The sequence below is a fragment of the Notothenia rossii genome (assembly GCF_949606895.1).
Source record: "Notothenia rossii genome assembly, chromosome: 9".
NCBI lineage: Eukaryota > Metazoa > Chordata > Actinopteri > Perciformes > Nototheniidae > Notothenia > Notothenia rossii.
The window spans coordinates 67,838,504-67,861,678 of record NC_136907.1 but is presented as its reverse complement, the minus strand read 5'-3'; the positions used below and the strand labels follow the sequence as shown (position 1 = coordinate 67,861,678).

At 40.5% G+C, this 23,175-nt stretch overlaps 1 protein-coding gene across 1 annotated transcript in view; it reads left to right on the top strand.

The window, feature by feature from the left end:
• The first annotated feature begins 279 nt into the window (after positions 1-279).
• The window catches only part of egfra (epidermal growth factor receptor a (erythroblastic leukemia viral (v-erb-b) oncogene homolog, avian)), a 41,146-nt gene continuing 18,250 nt past the window's right edge, over positions 280-23,175 (top strand). The window contains exons 1-8 of the mRNA XM_079650208.1: positions 280-508; positions 18,205-18,356; positions 19,155-19,341; positions 19,453-19,587; positions 19,725-19,796; positions 20,100-20,218; positions 20,584-20,725; positions 22,829-22,945. Of these exons, the coding sequence (XP_079506334.1) occupies positions 433-508; positions 18,205-18,356; positions 19,155-19,341; positions 19,453-19,587; positions 19,725-19,796; positions 20,100-20,218; positions 20,584-20,725; positions 22,829-22,945 (1,000 nt within the window). The 5' untranslated portion in view covers positions 280-432. The remainder of the gene's footprint in view (positions 509-18,204; positions 18,357-19,154; positions 19,342-19,452; positions 19,588-19,724; positions 19,797-20,099; positions 20,219-20,583; positions 20,726-22,828; positions 22,946-23,175) is intronic.

The window sequence follows — 23,175 nt, the reverse complement described above, 5'->3', positions numbered from 1 at the left end:
ACTATACACTCCACAGAATTTGGAAATGACAGCATATAGCATAATGATACCTGTCATTTTTGGCATGTTTGGTCCTCACTTTACCTTTTAATCATGTGTACTTTTATATACAGCAGACTATTCACGAAAGTAGTGATTACACCAAACCAGTGTTCACATTTCTAGTTTCTGAAATCATCCACTGTGCCTCTACCTGAGGCGCATCTATCCTCCCTCTTGCTGACGTCAGAGCTGCCAGTAGTTTGTCCCCGCTACACGAGCCCGGACTGCTGGAGATAATCTGCGAGGAGGAGGAGCTGTCAAAGTTTCCCAGTGAAGGAAAAGTCTCTTAAGGATAAAAAACACCTAAAGATTTTTCAGTTTTGATAAAGCGGAATATCGCCTGTTGTTGGCATGGAATGACACCTTGTGACCGGGAGCTTCAGAAACACGATGGCAAGCCGTTTGGTGAAGTGGATCATTCTCACCTCTGTCTGCTTAGGCTGCTGTGCTCTGACGGAAAGGAAAGGTATGTCGGGGAGCCGTTACAACATTTACGTGGCTGGTTTGTAACGCTAAGCTTTCGTTTTTGTCTTAGCTTTCCATAAATCTCAGCGAAGTCTGCTCCAAAAGCCGCAGACAAACTTGATCCAGCGTTGTAGGAAAAGTTTCTGACCGTCTCGCTGTTCAGCCTGTGACCTGGTAAAAGTTACACGGAGACTCTAAAAGTGTTCAGTGTCAACGTGGGATGGTTGTTATTGATTAGGAATCAGTCATAGTGGTTTCCAGGAAAGTTGTGTTTTTGTTGGCGAATTAGTGCAGAAGTGCGCAAATACGCATCCCGTGTGAAATAAAGAGATCCAATTGCGCAGAAATGTTCACCACAACCATGATGATGATGCTCCAGGGAGGGGATGTGCAATATAAAATATACTGGTGTACTTATTTCTTCCCTTTGTTTTCTCTTTTTTTGTAATATCTTTGATATCACGGTGAGCAGTGGAGTGTGAGCACTTTATGATGACTTTGGCCTACTTACGGGCAAAAATAGAATACAAATAGAACAATTCTGTCACCTTGAAAAACACACTAATAACTGATTCCTCCTCTAACTTTGTATTACATACACAACCTCCATATATGTTCTCATATGCTTTCCCCTCTGTAGCCTCATTGGTTCTCAAATGTGTTTTTAATTCCTACATTTTGAGCATGCTCTTAAATAACAAATCAAACTGGGGCATGTGCCCAGTTTGCATCTGGTCCTAGGAGGAAATTAGATCAAAATGTGAAGACAGCCACTGTACTGTGTCCTAGTTGCAAAGATGATATAAAGCAGAGAGAGTCTGGGCAGTGTGGAGTGAGGCTGCTGAAAGTATGAAAACAAGTGCTGAAGTAGCAGGAACAGGTTCTTGCTCCGCTTATATTAGTGCTCTATTTTGGCCTTGAAGTAAAGACCATATAAATCTTATTATTTTGAATGACATGCCATTGTTTTGACTGCTACTCCAATGCTTTCTTCCTACACTGTCTTTTAGTAGCTTACGTTTCATTTGTGAAATGAACACCTCACTTTAGACCGTGGTGAGATTTGACTGGAAAAATAATCCTGCCAGTGGTAAAATGAAATGTTAAAGTGAGATTCACGACCTAATTTAAGTAAATATATGTATATTCCAGATGTAGTTTGAGCCACTTAGACCCCATGAAGGCCAGATGTTAGTGGAGAAAGTGAGCAGAAGTATCACTTTACCCCCTAATGACTCTGACTTCCTATTCTCATGAATCATCATTGTCCACACTCATTGCACCGTTGTTCCTCCTTATACGCAGATAAGCTCAGAGTGTTTGTTGCCAGCAGCGCACATGCAAGTTGCATCTTTCCTGTCTGCTCCAACAAGTCACAGCCAGCGCTGGTTTTCAGACAACCATAACAAATCAAAAGTGTTTGTGAGCCAAAAAGACAGAGTCCCTAAATATTTCTGGGCCTCTAAACAAACTAAACGGAGCACATTTCACGCTGCAGCAAGTCTCTCACAGTTAATAAGGATTTCAAATCTTTGTTAGACCTGAGAAGATCAGAAATGAGCAGCTGTGGTGATAGTTATGGTATGCAGTGCAATTTGGTTTAATTACTTTTCATTTTCATTTCCAGGAAAATGTGAGGTCCGCCATATGGTCTGACAGTTTTAGCTGTTGTTATTGTTGTTGTTTTTGTTTTTGGCCAAGGGCTAACACAGATGTTCTATGTGGCACACAGTGTATTCCTAGCACGCAGTGTCTATAATAGTCAAAACTTTATGGGAACAAGATGTCAAACTCCTTCTTACCTTCTTTATGCCAAATGCTTTGATATGTGGAGTTTTTCACATCTTGATAAACACAAGTTACACATGTCTTAAGGTTTTTATTAATTAATGAAAGAGCAGCTGGAGTCTTGCACAATGGGTTCTTGTTGTTGTGCCATCCAGTTTGCAGTTGGCTTAGCCGTTAACTCAAAATTAAACCCAGTATGTCAGAGTTTCTTTATGAGAAAGTCTCTTTTCAAAGGATAGACATTTAGAGATGAGCTTTTTTACCAAATGTCAATTATATTTTGAAAGAGCTTTTCTTACTTTTCTTACAGAACCTGGAAATTCAGATTTAGTCTCTGTCTATTTAACTGGGGGGCTGACCATATCTTTTTGAGATTTGTATGCATATCTGTTAAAACACAGTAATATGTGTTAATGAATAACTACTCGATGTGAAGAAATGTTGCCCTAATGGAGATAAGGCAGCTTTTACTTTGAAAAGCAGATATATTATTTTCCTGTATGGGAGTATAATAAAGGATTACTCATGCTGAATAAACCTGTCTGTGTGTCAGCTGTAAATCCACCTAGATTAAAAATATAAAGAATATGTTTCGTTTTCTTGAAATGTAAAGCAATTCAAATGGTACAGTAGATGAAGTGCCATAATATACCACTGCCTTTCGGTCTCCAAAATGTCAAATCTTAAGAAAGAAAAACAGAATTGCTCAAAGACTGAGATAATCTAAAGTTGTATGAAAGATTTTTTTACTAAGCCTTAAGAAGAAGGATAATTTTCTCAGCCCACAAAGGAGTATGTAATCCATCGACTTATCCTAAAATCACCAAACTGGGAGATACATGGTTTTCAGGGATGGACGACTGTTGTCCTGTATCTTTATTAGAAGAGCCTGCTTGACTTAAAAAGTGTTTGTGTTGCTAGGAAGCCGAGAACATCTGGTCAGCTGTTTACACCGAGAAATGGCAAAAGATTGTCAAGTCTAGAAAAACTCAAAATGGATCATGAGTAAAAAAAAAAAAAACCTTGGTGCATTTTGTTCTGCAGATGTTCTCTTGTGTATTTTGAGTGAAATCTGTTGTTGTGTTATCATTGTAGACTGCATGTAAACATTGTGAGGATGGAAAACTAGACATGTGTCGCAAGAGTTACTATTGGGGAGGTTTTTGCAGTAATTTATGACAGTTGACTAAGTATTAAAAAGCAGCTGTATCCAATGATATCACAACATATATCAAAGATGCCCAAAGGTATTGAATGATAGATTTAAACGATTAAAATGGACAGATTGACCTAACGCAAGGTCACTTAGCCCACCCCTTTTTTCAGTTGTGGGTTAGGGGAGGACATTAAGGCCTTTTGGAAATTGAATTAGAGACTTGCTAATGCACCTGACAGTTGTTCCCACAGGAAGCGCACCTGACGGCCCTCTGGTCAGTGAACCTGTCATGGCCTTGTGGCTTCTGTGGGAGTCAGATAGGACCTGCTGAATAAAAGAAAAGCTGCTCGTCCCGCGCTCAGTTTATTAACTGTCATCATCTGTGGGGAGGTTGTAAATAATGCCCACGGTTTCACCCTTAGCCAACCACAAGTAATAACTGTGGTGATTTATTTCCCAGATGAAAAGTTAAACGCTCTCGGAATCAATCAAACTCCCCCTGTTTGAGACCGTAGCTGTACTGAAGAGGAGATGATTACATTTTTTCACCTCCAATTTTTGTTCTACCTTTCAGTTTTGATTGTTTATTTTCTAAGCTGCCAAAGTAGAGCCACAGATATGAGGTAAACCTGCCGAGAGCCGCTCTAACTGGGCTATGAGTGAACCTGTGAAAGATCAAACTAATCTCAGGGGCATGTTGACGGCTAAGTCCTTAATCCTTAATGCGAGGCTCCCCGGATCGCTTTGGGTACAGGATAAACCTGATTAAATATCAATATGCCTTTTTCTGAGTTAATGGGTTATTCAAGTTCTCCACAAAATGAGATTGAAAGATAATACATGTAGGAAACGTGAAGTCCAGCTCCATCAGTTCTGCATTGAAATGAGCTTGCACACCTGCAAAAGTGGAGCTGAATCATGATAAAATATCACTCCTGCAGTGCATTTCAGCATCCTGAGTAAGTGCTTTTCCCTCTGTGTTGTGTAGGGATCTAACAAGCCAGCTTTTCTCATCAGTCATCAGTTCGTTTCCATCATTTTCCAAAAAACATACCTTTTCTTTTGATTACAGCCCACTCTCTGGGATTAGATGGATGTCTGTAGTCGTGAAATATATGTTATGATCCTGTGTAATCCTAGAACCTCTAGTCTGCATTTCAGGGTCCTGAGTGGGCCTTACACTATACTTGCTGCTGCGTCTTTGTTTTATTCGTCTGATGACCTTCCCAGACTTCCCTCTGCTGCTCCCATTGTTGGAAGTATTGCTTTTCGGTGTCGACCATAGGAGCTGGAGGATCATTTCTTGTCTCCCTCACTCCTAGCTTTGATAAACTCCACCATGTCTGAGTAGTAGAGATTTAAGGGAACTTCTAGTGAGGCGTGGATTCTGGTTTCACTCTGGGACAATAGTGCCTCTGTACAGGCAGGTTATCTGGCAGAAATGATACTTTTGTAGAGCAGGTGAAATCTGTGCCATGCAGCAGACGCGCCCGAGGCTAGACGTGCATGTCATTGAGAGGAAACAGAAGTGAAGCAGCTTTTGTTCTTCTTCTTACTTTTAACCGTAAAGACACATCTGAATACAGTAAATCTATTGTGTCGCATTAAAAACAAGCAGTTACTGCACCTGTGTAGGGATTAATTATTTGTCTGGTTTCACTATTGTTCAGTCTAAACAAACCACAGACAGTACCGTTTTATTCTAATGTCTGCTAATGTATGAATGTTTAATAAGTTAGGAAATGCTGCCTGCTACATCGCTGATTTTAATTATTGAAACATCTTCTTTGGCCTTATGTTAAAAGTAAACAGGGGTTATTATGTTGTAGCCACAGCTTTTAAAATCCATTCTGTAGTTTGTATACATCCACTGAGAACCAGCATGGAATAAGTAAGTGAATGTGGTTACTCATTGAACAGATTTTGCGTCCTTTGTTTGTACACGGCAACAAAGAGATCCGCTGCATTTATGGCCTTTCCATGATCCACTGGCTGTGCATGGAGTCGGCAGTGGAAAGAGACCCAGGAATTCACATTGGAAAAAAAAGCCTTCTGCTATCTTCCCATCTCATCTGATGAAGTGTAGTGTTAAAAGGAAAATGAGGCCACAGCTCCAAATCAGTTATTATGCCGGTCAATGTATGTCTGAGTGCTACAGGTTTTATAAGTTAGGTGGTGTTGACGAGTATTGAAAGTTTTGTATGATTTCATTCTTTTGGAAAGCAAGGAGTGTCTCTAAATGCTACTGTCGAATCGGAAAAGAATAAAACAACATAAGCTCACAGTGAATTGATAACCATCGAAACATTTGGAACAAATGCATAAATGGCTTTTCGCGCAATATAGTTTAAATGTATACTGTATTTCTGTTTGGTAGATGTTTGCACACCATTTGCGTTTATTTATGTTGTAAGTAAATTAGTTTATTTTCATGTGTTTGACAAGGCAGTTTTTAAATGTGTCCTGTCAGGTTGCAGCTGCTGAAACAGCAGGTCAGCTGAACTAGTGGAGGTAAAGATGGAAAGTGGGCACCAAACATGTTTCCATCCCAGATCCTCTCAGCTTGAATGAAAACCCTCGCTTTGACTTGCTCATGAGAAATGTGCAGCTCAGTGCAGTTTAGACTGTGAACAGGCCCTTTTCCCTTTAAAGATAAATAAAGCTTTGAACAGTATTCGTATTCAGCACTGAGCTCTATGGGTCTTTGTGTCACAATGCAAATGTGAGAGATGTCAATGAGATAGACAGGGGTGGTGCACAAAGGAAGAATCACAGCGAGGGGAGAAAAAACAGGAAATTCGAGGATACACAAACAAACACCAGAAGGACGGGGTGATATCTTTGACTTTTATATTCGTGCCCTCCCTAAATCGCTCATCAAACAGGCCTCAGTCTGGTCTTTCTAGTCGGTGTTGCTTCACTTTAGCAGTTAAATCGGGGATCAGAGTCTCTCAACATTATCCCAAAAAGCTTCTGTAGGTGTGGCACCTTCTCTAATGGCCTGAGGGCCATTCTGAGGAGCAGTGTTTCAAACAGTGCGCGCCCAAAAGAGGAATCCCCTACAGGGAAAGGAACAATAGCTTCACAAACAAATCTCCATCGCAGAATATTTCAGAAGAAAGCATTGGTTTAAGGGTGGGGGCTGAACTCTGAAACGTGCTTCCCTTTAGTATTTAGCCTCTTCCTGTGTGGTCCATTAGCTTAGTAAACTAAATGGAGCATTTTAAACTGTGACTCACTGTTTGTGGCTCGGACTTCTGGTGCATTATGGTTAATTTATGCCTTTTTTTTTTTTTAAATGAATACCTGCGTTTTTTAAAAGCTTTTGCGATGGAGATACAGGATGTTTAATTTGTAATCCCTTTTGCAGTGTAAAGAGAGAGGGGGGCTTCCTGCCTCACATCCTGGTTAAAAGGATGTTGTAGGTCTTTAACCTGAGGGATTATTTTCCATTAGTTTGTATTGGCTGTGGTCTAGTATATTGCTTTAAGGTTTACCTTTTTTTCCACACTCATACCTGTAAACAATGGAAAGCACAGGGCTGATTTAAAGACTCAGGGTTATGTTAACATAAATTAATTTATAGAATACATAATTACGTATGCCTTTCGGTAACCCTAATTAGTCTTCTCTGACAGTTTTCATAGCTCGACTACTTATGAAAAGTATGTTTTCTTTGCCAATGTTATTAAAGGCATTACATGCTTCATTACAAAAGTGTGGTTGAGTGTGAATCAAGACGTACAGTATGTGCCTTTCCAGTACTAAAAATATATGATTTGTGGTCCTCATATGCTTTATCCTCTGCAAGTAATATAACAAACAACCTCAGGAATTCTCTAACTTTTTATCTTGCTTCTATCTTGCTTAATGCTAGCCCTTAGATGCGTGCATTAAGGGAATAATAGCTTATTAGCTTCCGGATTTGATTTGCACTGAAGCACATAGGGAAATTACAGAAAATACTTTCTCACAAGCAAAGTAAACATCTACATGTTGAATCACTTGTTACCTGATTCCTGTGTTGCATCCAGGTTTCTTCCAGTCTAGACCCTCTGTCACATTTTTGAATGGGCCTGGTATTGACAAGTTGCAGAGTGAAAAGCTAATACTCAACTTACAGTGTGCCTATTGTCGTATATCTAGTTTTCCCAACAAGAGTGTCTTATACAGAATAAAAGTTAATAAAGTCAAAAAAGTGCATGGTGGGTAGGTGGCCTAATTGGTTGAAAAGACAACAGGCATGACTGACAAACTGAAAAGCTTTTCCTAAAGAAAAAGGAAAGTGAGTGAGACTAATTAATTCTCCTACAGCTCCTGTGGCTCACATTTAGACCAAACTTGAATGGATGTCTCTTTCTCAGCAAAAACCCAAAGTCTATGGACAAAAGGTTCTTTATTCGGGTCTTTGTTGTCTCATTTGACAGAGGCTTATCTGTCTTCCATGACCTTAACTTGCCGTGTAGACATGACTTTACAGCCCTGTGTCAACAATGAGGAGAAAGGCATCCCTGTATTCTAAGCAATATGAAGGCTGCTAGCGTAGGATAATCTGTTTAGCTGTTTAGGAGCGTTACATTGGATCAAGGCATATAATCCTAGACACAAAAAAACAAACGTTGAATATCAAGACTAAGACATCTGCAGCCATGCGTATGGCTGCACTTAGACAACCTAATTCTTTAAAATACAAACATCAACAATCTCGATGATAATACCAACATGCTAGCAGGAATAATGTTTACCATGCTAATCTTAGTTTAGCATTTTAGCACATACACATTTGATTATAGACACAAAACACATAGGCTACAGCTGAGGCTGATGGGACTTTTGTTATTTTGTAGGCATTTGGTCACAAAAAGTATTTGACATATGGCCTGAATTTAAAACATATAGATTCCCAAAGGTATTAGAAGTCATCTTTCTGGGAAACATGAAAATCACCATAACATGTAATAGTTTTTGAGAAAATTCAGTCGGGATCAACATTTTGGACAAACTGACCAAATGACATTACCATCTTCACAGCATGTTTGTCTCAAAGCTACAAGAAGTCATTAACAAAGAGGACTCAAACAAGTTATCACATAGACCAGTTGAGTACACCGACAAGCAAATACCAGACGTGCCTCCTTGTGACATAGCTGTCTGTATTACGACGATGATGATGATGATGATAGGGCTGCTGGCAGACATTGTGGTGGGGAGTGTTAGAAAAACAAAAGAAGATGTCAGCCCTTCTCTCACCATGGTTCTAGTATTTTACAAGCCGACATCACCTCTCAGGGATTTCATCAGCATTATAAAACGTATTTCATTTTAGCCATTTAACGATGAGACGATAGGGTAATACTTTAGTGGTGGCAAGGCTCAGCTTCAGAGTCGAAGTGATTTGTTTAACTCCCGGAGCTCTAAAACATAATATGCTTTAGTTACAACACAGCATCTTCTGTACCACCTTTTCTAATTGCCTAAGTTTCAACATCACCAATGCTTCATTGAGCTCAGAATTAATTTCCTGGTGGGACTTTGAGCGGAACATCTTCATTACCACATGTTTTCATAATTGAGGCCAGAGGCCTGTAAAAAGGAGGAACTCGCCTTGCTTCACTTGCAATGTTTCCCTCCATAAAAAAAGGTGGAACTGACCTTGTTATTGCAAGATTAACCACTAAACAATTATTGAAGGCCATATTATAAGTATATTCCCATGCACTGCATCATATTTCAGCCCCATGACACTTAAAGCACCGCTGATAAATGATCAATATCTGCTACTCTTCTTTCATTTACATAACAAACCACTTCAGCCTGATGGCCGTGTAGCATGGTGGAGAATGCGTTCCCTGGTAGAAATACCCTGGAGTGTATAGTTGGACTCATGCCAGGCAATAAGGATTAGCCCCCCCCCCCCCCTCCTCAGCCCTGCAGTGTGTCCACTTCATCAACAACCTCTTCCTGAGCTGATTAGAAGGCTGTCTGAGATATTTTAAAATGAATGCACTTGTTTAGATTTAATCCGACTATTATTTTGATAATCAGGCACCCATATGATTTACAAGATATTAAAAAGACTCAAAATGTAATTGGGTTTTTGGGTCAAAGGCCTTGTAAACAACCCAATGAACTGGATTTTGTTAAGCAGTCAAGAAGGCAGTATTTGAAATATGCACGTTAGACTGGCAGGTGATATTCTGTATTTTATTCTGTACAGTATTCTGGCTTGGTAAGTCAGCAGTTTGTATACTCCTTCTATGTTCTGATATCTTGTGCTTCCCAGTAATAAAGTCATCTGAACTGCCAGAGATTTATTCTAGGTTATAAATACTTGGCACCTGATGGTAAAAACCATCAGAAATGAAATCCGGGATTTGTGACTGGAAACACCGTTACATCTGTTTAGCTCTTTGTACGTGATAAAAAAGACATCCCAGCACATGGTCCATTTAGGAGCTTTTCTGGAGCGTTTGATCGTCTTCCTCAGCACAAATAGTTTTCCCAGTTAACATGGAATACATCCTTAAAGTTCCCAGGAAAAGGGAAACCCATATCCCTTTTGCTGGGACTTTTTTGTTGATGTTGGCTTTAGAGTAGAGATGGAGATTTCAATCGTATAACATAACCTCTTTAGGCGATGGAGTGTGCCAAATGGCAGTTAGAAGACTCAGGACCTTTAGCTTAAAAGTAACTATTGAAAGTATATTTTTGACATTGGAAACTGTAGTTGACAAAGCAATCTTACAGCAGTGATAGGGAGATTGTGTGAAATGATCTGCAGTGCCAGAACAGCTCAATGGATCTTGTGATGGCATTTTTGCCAACACAATTGTTTCGGTTGCACATGTGTAATACAAACAAACAGGTTTCACTAAATATAGGATATATCGCATTAAAGAGGGAAGTATTTGATGATGCTATTTACTTGGAAGCTGACCGATTCTCCAATCCTTCTCTAGGTTGGACATTGGATCACTGTAATGCTGGAAAGGTTTTGTATCTTGGCCCAAACACCGATTGTCCACTCTCTGGAGTAGCCATGAGAGTTCATACACGGTGATCCTGAGCCAGGGTTCTCGTGTTTAACAGTGTAGCTGATAGCGAGAAAAGAGTCTGCCAAGTCTGATGCCTTTGATGACTGATGCAAAGCAGTCAGGCCTTACGTTGTGCAAAAGACCCTCTGTGTCTCTGCAGTGAGGGGGCGGCCTTGAAACAACCGCCCTCCTCAGTCATAATCATCTTAAACAAGCTAACGCATTGTTTCTGGGCTTTGTTAACCCTGTGCGATGTGCTATTTTTTGTCAGGAACAGGATAACGCCCCGCACGTTGACAATGGATGAAATCTGAGCCGTGGGCTTGTGGGAGAGGTGTTTGATGAACAACTACGACCATTCTCTGTCAGTTGTTGCTGCTCACACTATTTCAGTGAAGATGGTTTTGGAGATGCTGTGAAGATTTGATCGGAGCACTGTTAGGCTCCAAGCACTTGGCAGAAGAATCGCATTGCATTTCAAGCATTGTAGTTTGATGTGTCACCAGGAAGATACAGCTTAATTCTTAGGAGCTTTCCTGGGCAAATGAAATTGGTCATGCTTTTGGCGAGTACAACGCAACATGTAACAAAATACCCTTTCAGAGTGTTGAAAATCACGAGCGCTCCTCTGCTGTCCAAAGCAATTCCCCAAGCTCTGTTTGTCCCTGACTCTTGCCCTCTGAGGAAGAAACTAGTCATCAGTGGATTTAGGGGCCTGCTGATGTGTACACCAGAGGTTGAAATGGTGAGTAAGGCCTGAGCAACAGAGTTACGCTTACTAATGCAAACCCCAGGGCTTTTGTAGAATATTCCTTTTATGGCTTCTCTGTCTGTGAACACTCCAGCGGGGCAGAGTGGCTGGAGACGTGACTAAGGCAGTAACAGAGTTGTTGGCAGGCAACGCTGCGAAACAGCGGTTGGATCCACACAGAAATGAGCCTGTCAGCAATGGGGCTAAAATAAGAAACCCTTAAGAAGAAAGGGTGTTTCAAGGAGTCTCTATCTCTTTCTGTTTAGACGGATGGGGAGTCCAGCGAGTGAGAGTTATCTGTCCACTCTGTCGATGAGCTCCAATGCAGATCTGCTGCTATGAACTGGGGACGAATAAACTAACCGGGGATTCCCGAATCACAGCTGCTTTCTTCTGCTGGAATGATGTGTGAAATGTGTGGGTTCTTTAGCTTGTGGTTGTTGTTTTTCTTTCTCTCTTCCTGCGCTCTTCTTTTCCAGGCATGGCTTAGTGCCGGTCGGTCGTCGGGGGGAGAGGGGGGGGGGGGGGGCATTGGGCAGTGAGCAGTGAGTGAGCAGCAGTGTGCTGGACGCCCACTCCTTCTCCAGTCTTCCTCCCGTGCTTCCTGTGGGATTGAAGAGGAGTATGGCTTTAACAGGGAAGGAGAAAGAGGAAAGAAATGTGTGGAGGGGGGTTGTCTTGGCTAGAATGGGTTTAAATAGGGAGAATGTCTGGATTTTAAAAGAGGAAGTGGAGCATTTCGGGAGAATGGTGGGTTCATTATTGGAATTTAAATGGGGCTAGGAGAGGTTGTGAGAGTTTCGGGTAACAGGAGTGGGCTTGTTTGGTGCCTTTATGGAGACTAATGGACTTTCCAACAGGGCATGTGGGAGAATTGCCTTACTAATGATATGTATTGCTTAATTATTTGGGCCATCATATTGGGCCCCTCGTCTGTCTGTAACAGCTGGGGAGTAAAAGGAATGCAGCTTTGTGTAACTAACTCCAATAAATCAACTTGGTGCCCAGTAGTTTATGCCCTTTTCAATTCATCTAAGATCATTTATGGTTTATGTATCTCTTCGGTCAGCTCTTGAGATGAATGTTCTGCGTGTTGATTATTCACAGCAGTAACTCAAATGGTTACCAGCATGAATACAATGAAATACCGTCTGGTAAATCAGTTACTTCTTAATAAATGAATGTTTTTCTACATTAAAGGTTTGGCTCATTGAAATGACAAAAACATGTCTCTGCTGGTGTGTGGCTTTTAGGTTTTCAGATATTTGTTTCTGAGATCTGATCTGCCTTCAACCCAATACAATTTAAGGTGAATGGAATAATAGTGTGAGGCTGCGAATTTAAAAAAGAAAAGCTGCAAACACGAAATTGATATATAATTATCATATTATTTATTACATCAATTTTTATATGACGTTGTGTTTCAGGAAAACTGGCCAATATAGCAGTCTCTTTTCAACTGTTTATTATTACCTTTATGTTTTGTGGGAAGCTACTAAATGCTATTTCCACTATTTCCACCAGCTATAGCTGTAAGCTTTTTCTGTCTTTGTTAGCGTATATGCAGGGAACATAATTGGTTTGTCAGAACTTCTATGCTAAAAACAACTGCCTCCAAACCCAGATGAGCATTGATAGTGACCCAAAGCAGAAAACGTGTTGGCCAGAAAACCAACATAATGAGCTGAAAGACACAAAAAGTGCTTTGAGACAATCTGAAAGATGGTAAAAAGTGCTATAAATTACCCTAAGAGGACTCTTTTGTGTTTTTTCTATGTTGGTGTGTAACCACAAACTACCTTTTCTCCCTACGCATAGTCATCTGACTTTAATGTGAACAGTTTTCATCGGAAATACTTTTTACGGAATACTTTTTTCCAATGAAATGGTTGGCCTTTAACAGAAAGGTCTGTTTATTTTCCAAAGTAACAGGGACACACATTCAAAAACACAGTTTAGTTACATTTTAAGAATGTCCTTTAATGCTGTAAGCAGCACAAACTCTATATTATCAGTCGACCATGCTCTATATTAATATAAAACTAAGAATTTAAGAGAATAACTGATATAAAAGTAAACGCTGGATCAGGCTCTTAAAAGAGGCATTATAATGGACTGATTTGTGTTCCTTAGGGTCTAAGAAATGCTGATCGCAGTTTGCAGGAGTTTGAGTATACATGGATGTATTCCTGTGTTTGTGCAGAACCTAAATCCACAGTTTCCTCATGCTGAGGCGGAGTAAACATTGTGATGGGCCCAGCCACAGGTATCTGGAGTGTCTCACTGACTGTCGGAGAGTGCTCTTCAGGAGGAGAGAGTAAACATTAGCCTTTTTGCTCTTTATTTGGTCACTTTGTTGAGGTTTTAACAGACCTAACTTCAGTGACTGTGCTCAGACTCAGGCAGGCGCAGTGAGCTTCGTCGCAGAAGCTGAACTGTTTACAGGACATGTGACATATTCTCTGGGATGCTTCGTTTGCTTGTGTTCTACAGCTGGCCGCCCCGGTGTTTTGTCCCCTTTGTGAGGGAAAAGGTCAGTGACGTTCATACATCAAGTGTGAAGCTTTAACACCCCCCTTGCCACAGTTTGACCAACAGACGGACCCTGTGTCCCACATCTACATCTCATTTAGTAAAACCACAAACCACTCCATACTCTCCTTTTCCCTTTCCTCCTAACACTTCAGTTATTCTTCTAAAATTGTACATGAAGTTGGATTTAGACTGTCCTCCTCCCGTGGAGACGACAATCAGCTGCCATCTGGTTCAGCATCGCGGGGTAGCCGTCTGAAACTGACCCTTTGCAAAGACCAACTTCCTGTGAGGTCAAAGGGACTTGTGTTGATGCATTCACTGAGGATAGGGAGGGAAATGGGGAGGGGGGGTATCCTCTATTTCTTACTGGCCCCTTTTCTGAGGCCCCAAGATGTTTTCTCTAAGGGATTGATGCATCTCCCACGCAAAGGAAGATAGCGTTTCCCCTGTACAGAGAGCAGGATATCAGGGAATTTGATGTCAAACTACAAAGTGTGTTTATAAGAATATAAGTACATACCAGCAAATACTGCACATACTGTCTACTTCTGCTGCTGGCTTTCCCTTTATATGACATTTGATTCCTCATCTCCTCCTGAGCCGTTGCCAGAAAATCTAAGAGTTTGAGCTGAATGCACAGCAAGAATCCAGGGAGTGGATTTTGTTCCCTCTTCATTCCCAAATAGTGAGCTTTGAGAGATTTATGCCTCCCTGAAATCTGGAGTTCTGGAAATTTGAGCAACCCCAAGAGCACCCCAAATTCAAACTGAGGCCAATAAAAGCAGAATTTGTATACCCTCCCCTCTTATCAGCATCCTCTAACCATAAATACAGAGAGGATATGAGGGGGTTAACCATAAATTACCTTCTAAATAAGGGAATTAATCTTGGCATCAATTTGTTATCAGCGGAGGAACACTGCAGATTGAGTTACATCAGAGACTTTGCCGTAATGCTGTTGGCTTGGAGATAGAAAGAAACAAGTCATGTCAGTTAGCATTGTAACTTCCCTTTAATTATGTATAAGTTTCCAGATAATGTAATTATCAGACTCTGGACACAGCGTAACTGAATTGCAGGTAGTAAATGAGAGGAAGCGAACGCGGCAGAACCATCTCTGCTGTCTGTAAAAGGTTATAAAGCATGATGGTTTACAAGTATAGTCTCAGTGTACGAAAGGAAACCATTAGAAGTTTTTGCCCTAATCCTGGAAAGTTTGGTTTGCATTTGTGGCCGATCAGTATTTCCAGGAAACTCCAAAGCATCATCCAAACATGTATGAGACTCCACATTTTGTATTAATATTTATATTACCATAGGTTGTTTTTCGTATTGATATCGTACATCTGATCTTACCATATTTAGTTAACGTGTCTCAAATATTTACTTTTATCCGTCCGTGTGAGTTTGGTTTATTACCTTGCTTCACTTGCTTTTCCCCTTTTCTCTGTCTTATATGTTTTTTATAGCATCAAAGTCGAAAGAGAATACGTTTTTACATTTAAAGATTGGTGCCTACATGATTAATACAATGGTTATAATAATACTGTTACTATTATGTTCAACAAAAGTAAAGGTTAAACAACATTAAACATTATTTTGTAAGATTCGAGTAGGATAATTACTCCTTAGCCTCCAGCTCCTGGGAAAAAAACTGGTTTGACTTGCAATCAGTAGCATGTGATTTCTCAATTTCAGTGCGGTATTTGAGTGTAAACCTAAATAATTAGCACATTAATGACTTAGCAGGTCTCTTTTTCTGTAGTTGTGCAGATCATATAGCCTCAAGAAACAAATATCTACCCACACACCCTTGACTTCCAACACTAGTCCCCATGTAAACATGAAAATAGTGATATGCGGCCGCACATTTCAACAAGCTTAGATGACTAATCATCTGGTTTATCGAGTCTTTTGTTTAGCTCTGACCGGTGGCTGATCAGCGCAGTGTAATCCAGAGAATATTTTGTTCTCCTCAGAGAGTTGCACACATGCCTTTACACACACCCACACACACTCATGCCTACATTACTAAAGAGATATATAACAGACCTGCCACTCCTTGCTCCTAGAGTAACCTCCTGGACATTTTGTGACGAAAATACAGCTGGCAGAAGTGAAGCAATCCCTCATTAGTCTTTGTCACAGTATCAGTTACGTCACTGCAGGCCCTACCCTTTGCATTTAAGCACATTGGCAACAGTAAGCTCAGCTGTGTTTCTGTGAATTTCATGAGTCAAAATTGAATGAGGTGTTATGGAAAAAAACATTTACAGTAACTTCCATTCAGCACATTATTTTAATCAAAGGTGTCTCAACTTTGCGAAAGGTGCTTTGCAAGTTATGCAACCTTTTATGACACATATATCTCCGATACTGTATATGAGAGTCGATTAAAGGCAGTGTTGTTAAAAGAAAATTAAAGTCCATCTAGAACCATGAAGCCATCTTTAGGTAATAACTGCCAAGTAGCTTCTACCTGACCTTGTTTCGTTCTCAAGGGTTTGCAGCCTGATGAGGAAGTAAGTTTGTGTTCTTTTACCACCTGCAACCAAGTAATGAAATCAGAGTGGACAGAGGAGAATGTTTACTGTGGCTTTATACTGCGCCTTGCTTGAGCAATCAACTGTTCTTCTTTCTTCCTTGTGCACCACACAAGTCTGAACCTCTGCTTGAGGAAGGTTGTTGAACCTTTACTCACCTGCAGCTTTTATGGCTTTTCATAAATATTAACAGAACAGACAGGAAGCAGCTTGGAAGATGTCCATAGATACTGATATGTACATGCATATGGTGATACAACACACTTATTAACCATTATCAGCATCCTTATTAGCAGACTGTCATTCAGAATGTCCAAGTCAGGTTGATTCATATTCACAGCTTCACACTCATGACAACCTTTGTGTTTATTACAGTATGTTTTCTCGTTCTGTGTAATAATTAGGGTGCTAATTACATCTCACATTGCTCCTCTAATTAAAACGGTCAGCTTGCCTTTGCTAGTCTGCCTCGGTTGCCGTGGCGTTCGCCTGCTGGACTGCAGGGTTCCTGCCAGGGAGATCCCTCAGGGACAAACTAATGAGGAGGAAGAAGAAGAGGCAGGGCGGGAGACAGATGTTTGTTTTTTCATTTTCACTGATTAAGTGCAACATTGATGTTGTTTTGTGTGAATTCAAAACAACAACATGAGAAAAATGCACCTTGGAAGAGGAGAAGCCAAGAAATAGTCTTCAGATACTAGTTTGACTGAGCTAAAAGATGATGTTATGTCGTTTTTTTTTCAATTGGCAAATCAGAAAACACATCAGTGCATCAAAGCTAACTGTTATGTACAGTTTGGGAAGGTGCGTTTCACAGTTTGGAGCACATGTTTGCCTTTCTTTGCAGTCAAGAGCAGACACGTTGTGGAATGTGACCCGAGAGAAATTACACCAGCACCACTATTTTCTAATAAACAGAAGGACAAATATTTTCCTATTTCCCACCTATTGCTTAACCCATAATACTTAAAAAATAAAAAAAGCAATTATATGCTTATTATGTGTATGTTGGCATGCATGAGTGCTTGTGTTTATTGGAGGGGCGTCGCCCAGCTGACTCTTTGTTTTACACCAGTCAGAACCTGTCTGACCAGCTCAGACTCCTGAACAGAGGAAGACGAGTTTCTGTCTTAATACATGCATTTATCATTCTAAAGACTGCAGGAGGAAAAGAAGCCTCTTGTGTGTGTCCTGCACTTATCAGATATACTGTATTCCTTATCCAAACACTTTATTGCATAAGGCCAGATTATCAGCCTACAATTGTTGTCCTGTGAATATCTGTATGGCTTTGTTGTTATTGGCACTGAAAGTTTAAGAAGGTGCATGGATCAGCATTTGTTTTAAGCCTTAAATTGTTATAGAGTCATTTATAGGACTTGCCCTAAAATCAGATATGCAAAAAACACGGCTGAAGGCCGTTATCAATTATGGGATTTAGAGAGCTAGAATTCCCCCAACTCACATCTCATGGAATCTGTTACACACCAAATAATTTCTCTGAAATGACACAATAGGCCTGGAGATGCTGGTCGCAGTGGTTGTTTTAACTGGCCACATAGAAGTGGAAATCTCCCGTCCTTTGCCAGTATAAATACAGCCAACTCACTTTGACTCATGAGCCAGAACTGGCTTTGTTAGTGAGATTTGATTCCTATTGTAGATGAAACCCAGAACGGTTATTTTCACATGAAAGTTGGCCAAGTTCTGACTGTGCAGACCAAACACACAAACAGAGACACACACTGAGACAGTCATACATTGAGCCAGGGTGTTACATAAGCAGTGCTTGTGTGACTTTGTGGATGATTTACAACCATTTTGTATCTGTTTCAAGAATAATTTGAATAAATCTAACAAATTCCCACTTGTTTTTGTCTTTTCCTGCAGTATGCCAAGGCATCACAAATCGTTTAAACCTCCTGGGTTCCAAAGAGGACCACTACCTGAACATGGTGAAGACTTACAGCAACTGCACTGTCGTATTGGAAAACCTGGAGGTCACCCACATGGAGGGTCACCATAACCTGTCCTTTCTCATGGTAAAGCCTGTACTCTGTTAGCAGTGGAGGCTAAACAGGCACATAACAGATGGGAGAAGTTTCCTATCATGTCTTTGGTGGTCTTAATCCAGTTTGAAAGACAATTTATCCTGTATCTTTGCAGGCTGCTCACTGCTCTTATCGCTTCAGTACAGATAATTAAAATCAGTGGAGAGTAAGTCCGCAGTGACAGATGATTCAGTGTGTTCATGATGCTGTGAACACTGTACTGGCAAGGGACAAGCACACTCACATACAAGCTTACACACACAAAGCTTACAATCAGCAGATATCATGCAGTAGTCCCAATGGTCCCTAGTAGGGAAGGGGCTTCCTGCTCACTTTTTTAAATCCTATTTTTGTCAACCCAATTTTTTGTTTGATACATTTCTCAGATCAGAGAAGCTTTGAATCAATAAAATGCTGTTTTGCTGATAGTCACATCAATTTCCTTTACACTCACTGCAATAAGTGTTAGTAAAATGTACTTATTTCCTGGCACTCTTTGCCCTAGGTTTTGACTATTAAGCTACATACTACATACTGCTCTAAACTGCTCCTCGATTCAATAAAACTAAATGTAGTTTCATGCGTACACTTGTAATAAATGTATTTCACCATTATTTTGGATGACCAATTGTTCCATATTGTTTTGTAAGGTTGATAAGAATACAGGAAATAGCATTCACCAAGGTTCAGTTTTTAACTTTTATTTTCATTCTATGCTTGGGGAACCCTTGACTTTGCAATTTAGCTACTTCAATTTTCAACAAGGTTCCCATTTGTATTTCTCCACAGTCAATTGAAGAAGTGGGCGGCTATGTGCTGATAGCCCTCAACACAGCGGAGGAGATTCCTCTGCAGAATCTGCGCATCATTCGCGGTCATTCGCTCTACGAGGGATCGTTTGGCCTCGCTGTTCTTTCCAATTTTGACAAGGATACCGGTAACGCCACCAAGACGCTTCTTCTCACCAGCCTCACAGGTCAGTACACCTCTCCATTGCTTTAGTCCTCTTAAACAGAATTACTGTAAAAAATATCAATCAAATAAATTCTGTATTTTTATCAAATTAACGTGGCATTTTCTTTTGTAGAAATTCTTAAAGGAGGTGTAAAGTTTTTGAATATCCAGCCCTGCAATGTGGAAACGATAAAGTGGTATGACATTGTCAACGGTGATAACAAACCCAAAATGGTGCTGCCATCGGACATCAGCCCTTCTTATTGTAGTAAGTAAAACATTCACAGCGCAGGGCAAAAGACTGCACAGAAATGTGTTACATGAAATTATTTGTATATTGTTAAACAAGTTGAAGGATGTGAGGTTCACATTTTAAACACTTTCTTGTGGTTTGCTTTTATAAAGGCAAAAACAGATGCGACTCAAGCTGCCTTAATGGCTCATGCTGGGCACCCGGTATACAAAACTGTCAGACGTGTGAGTATCATTTTGTGATTTATTTACCCTAGAAAAAACATGTTTGGTGAGGTGAATCACTACAAACTGTTTCCCATGTTTCTATACTCTACTTTTTAGAAACACTGAGTCTTAATGATTTATATTACTTGGTCATTTATTAAAATGTTTCCAGCAAACCAACAACACCAAGTAGGAACACGTTAGCTAACGTTCTCTATTGTTTTAGCCATAACTTGTACATGCAGAATGTCAACATCAAACATAAATAGAAGAACACTTGCTACAGGTCATTCCAATGACTGTGTCCTGTTTTATTTCCAGTCACAAAGCTGAACTGTGCAGAGCAGTGCTCTAAGAGATGCAAAGGACCTTCCCCCGGAGACTGCTGTAATGAGCATTGTGCTGCGGGCTGCACAGGACCGCGGCCCAACGACTGTCTGGTGAGAGAAAGACACCTTCACATGGGGCACAAGCGTAATTATATCATAAAGGACATTGGGAAGAAACAAACTTAAACAACTAGTGTCTTTAATACCCCTGCAATTAATCTGGATGAGAGACGTTCAACCAAACAAAGCCCTCACTCATCTGTTTTTATGATCACACATATTGTTATTGGTTCCAATACCAATGAGACACATAACTGCTGATTAAATCTTTCATTTGGCAGTGCCTCGAGTCTGCTCTCTCTCTCTGTGTGCAGCTCTGAGGATTAAGCTGTGGCTGTGGAGGAATGCAGTGTTATCATTAGAGAGAGGCTCTGTTATGGTCCCTGTGTACTGGATGACTCTTGTTTGTGCTGCAGGCCTGTCGGGACTTCCAGGACGATGGGGTGTGTAAAGACTCCTGCCCAGGCCTCATGCGCTACGACCCCAACCTGCACCAGCTGGTACCCAACCCACATGGGAAGTACAACTTTGGGGCCACCTGCGTCAAGAGCTGCCCACGTAAGATTGGATAAACAGAGAAAATGCATGACATCAATGCACACAATGTACAACAATATTTTGTATTACTGCCGATTTTAATTCCATATTTTATTCCTTCTTATTCCCTTCCATTGCAATGAAAATACTGTTATAGTGTACTATATTTTAAATTATTTTAAATATTTTTCTAGTTCTCTACCTGTGTTTTTAATTATTGTTTTTATGCACCACGACACCAAGTCAAATTCCTCGTACGTGTAAACCTACCTGGTAATAAACCTGATTCTGATTCTACGGAGCCCTGGAGGGTTCATAGAGAAAAAAATTAATAAAACAAGGCCACGTTTTATTAATTTGTGCGCACGAGATGTAATTCGTGGCCTCAATTTAAATAAAACGAGGCCACGCTTTATTAATTTGTTCGCACAAGATACTTTCTCGTTCGCACAAGATAGTTTGTGTGTGTGTGTGTGTGTGTGTGTGTGTGTGTGTGTGTGTGTGTGTGTGTGTGTGTGTGTGTGTGTGTGTGTGTGTGTGTGTGTGTGTGTGTGTGTGTGTGTGTGTGTGTGTGTGTGTGTGTGTGTGTGTGTGTGTGTGTGTGTGTGTGTGTGTGTGTGTGTGTGTGTGTGTGTGTGTGTGTGTGTGTGTGTGTGTGTGTGCGCATTTGTTTATGATAGTGCCTTTCGTTCCGGTGCACTACGGCAGGACTATAGCACAACATCAAGATTAAGATTAAACAAATTTCTTTCACTTGGGAATACACATATAACGATGGAGAACCAGATGTGTGTAAATTACTGTTCATGGTAATTTGAAAACAAATGCCGGTGTCGGACACACACAAACACACCAAACCCACACACACAGAGTGGAGCTGAGCACAAACACACACATCATGCGCCCTGGTGACCGGACATCTCCTTGATAAAACGAGGGGAATAATTGGGCAGTTCGATGTGTGTAGAGGTGTGTGTGGTTGAACGTAGCAGCCTCGATCTCTATTCAGCTGTTCTAATGAAGAGAAACGCAGTGAAGTAAACAGTAAAAGGCACAGCTCTTTGCAGCTGGTGCTGCTCTTCTCAGATTCTGCTGAGTTACACGTTACTGCCTCCAGTGCCCTGTACGACGAAGCCAGTTCAAAAGACCCTGGATATGTTTGAGTTACCCGGCTTAACTAACCCTAACAAACGCGATCTTGCTAAGCGGTCCTACGAAGCTGGTTATTGTCACGGCTTGGCTCTCAGCCATAACAAACGCAGCGATGAGACGTCGTCACATTATCAACTCAGTAAATCAACCAGGGTTTGTCACAAAGTCTGCAATGAAACGGTTGTCTCCTCTGTGCTTTTTTATTACATTACATTGCATTTAGCTGACGCTTTTATCCAAAGCGACTTACAATAAGTGCATTCGACCAGGAAGATACAACCTTTAAGAAAACAGAATCATATAAGTACATCAGGTTTCATAGAGCCAAACATTTCAAGTGCTACTCAACTGGCATTTAGAAAGCCAGCCTGTGCTCCACTTCCTACTTGGCACACTGGTAACAAAATACTTTCTCATGCGCACAAGATACTTTTTATTTTGTCCATGAACCTTTTGGGGCTCCGTATGATTCTGAAACGTATTATTTTTGTTTTGTATTTTTAGCCACGATTGCTAATACATTACTTAAACCTACTATACAGTGATATAACATAATTGCTATAGATGTTTTCTTGACAGTCATTCAATCAAAGTCAAACTAGTAGACTTCACTAGGCAGTATGAAACACACCATGCATGATTATGAGCTCTTTCACATTGAGGTATGCTGAACAAGGGCCCAGGGTTACACTTTGTCCAAGTTTAATTATAAACTTTAGAAACACGAAAAAGAAAATGATTAAGTTTCAGGGCGTGTTAATGCAACAACTGTTCTTTCTCAGTTTAACTTACACAGGTCTGTCCTAGTGTTACTCAGTGTTTACTGTAAGGCCCAGGATTATTATGTACCTATAGTTGTGCTTTTGATACAAACTTGCGCGAGAGAGGATTGGTTTTGATGTCATTCATACTATAAACATTAAACATAAAATGGTTATGAAGTCAACAGCTTGTGTTTTGGAATGATTCCAGATAACTATGTTGTAACGGATCATGGATCGTGTGTCCGGACGTGCAGTGCTAACACATACGAGGTGGACGAGGGAGGAATCAGGAGGTGCGCCAAATGTGATGGACTGTGCCCAAAAGGTGGGGGCTCAAACTATCACTCTGCAACCTGGGGACATTTTTGAGGCACCAACTACAATAATGAAACTTTCATATTACTGAAACACTAGCTATGATCCAATACATACTTATATAAAACTTTAAGAAACACACTGCTGCTATAATGAATGGACTTTTAGTTGTGATACTTTACAATTTGCTTTCAATAATTGGTACTTTTACTTTATATCATTATATTGATTCTTGTAGTG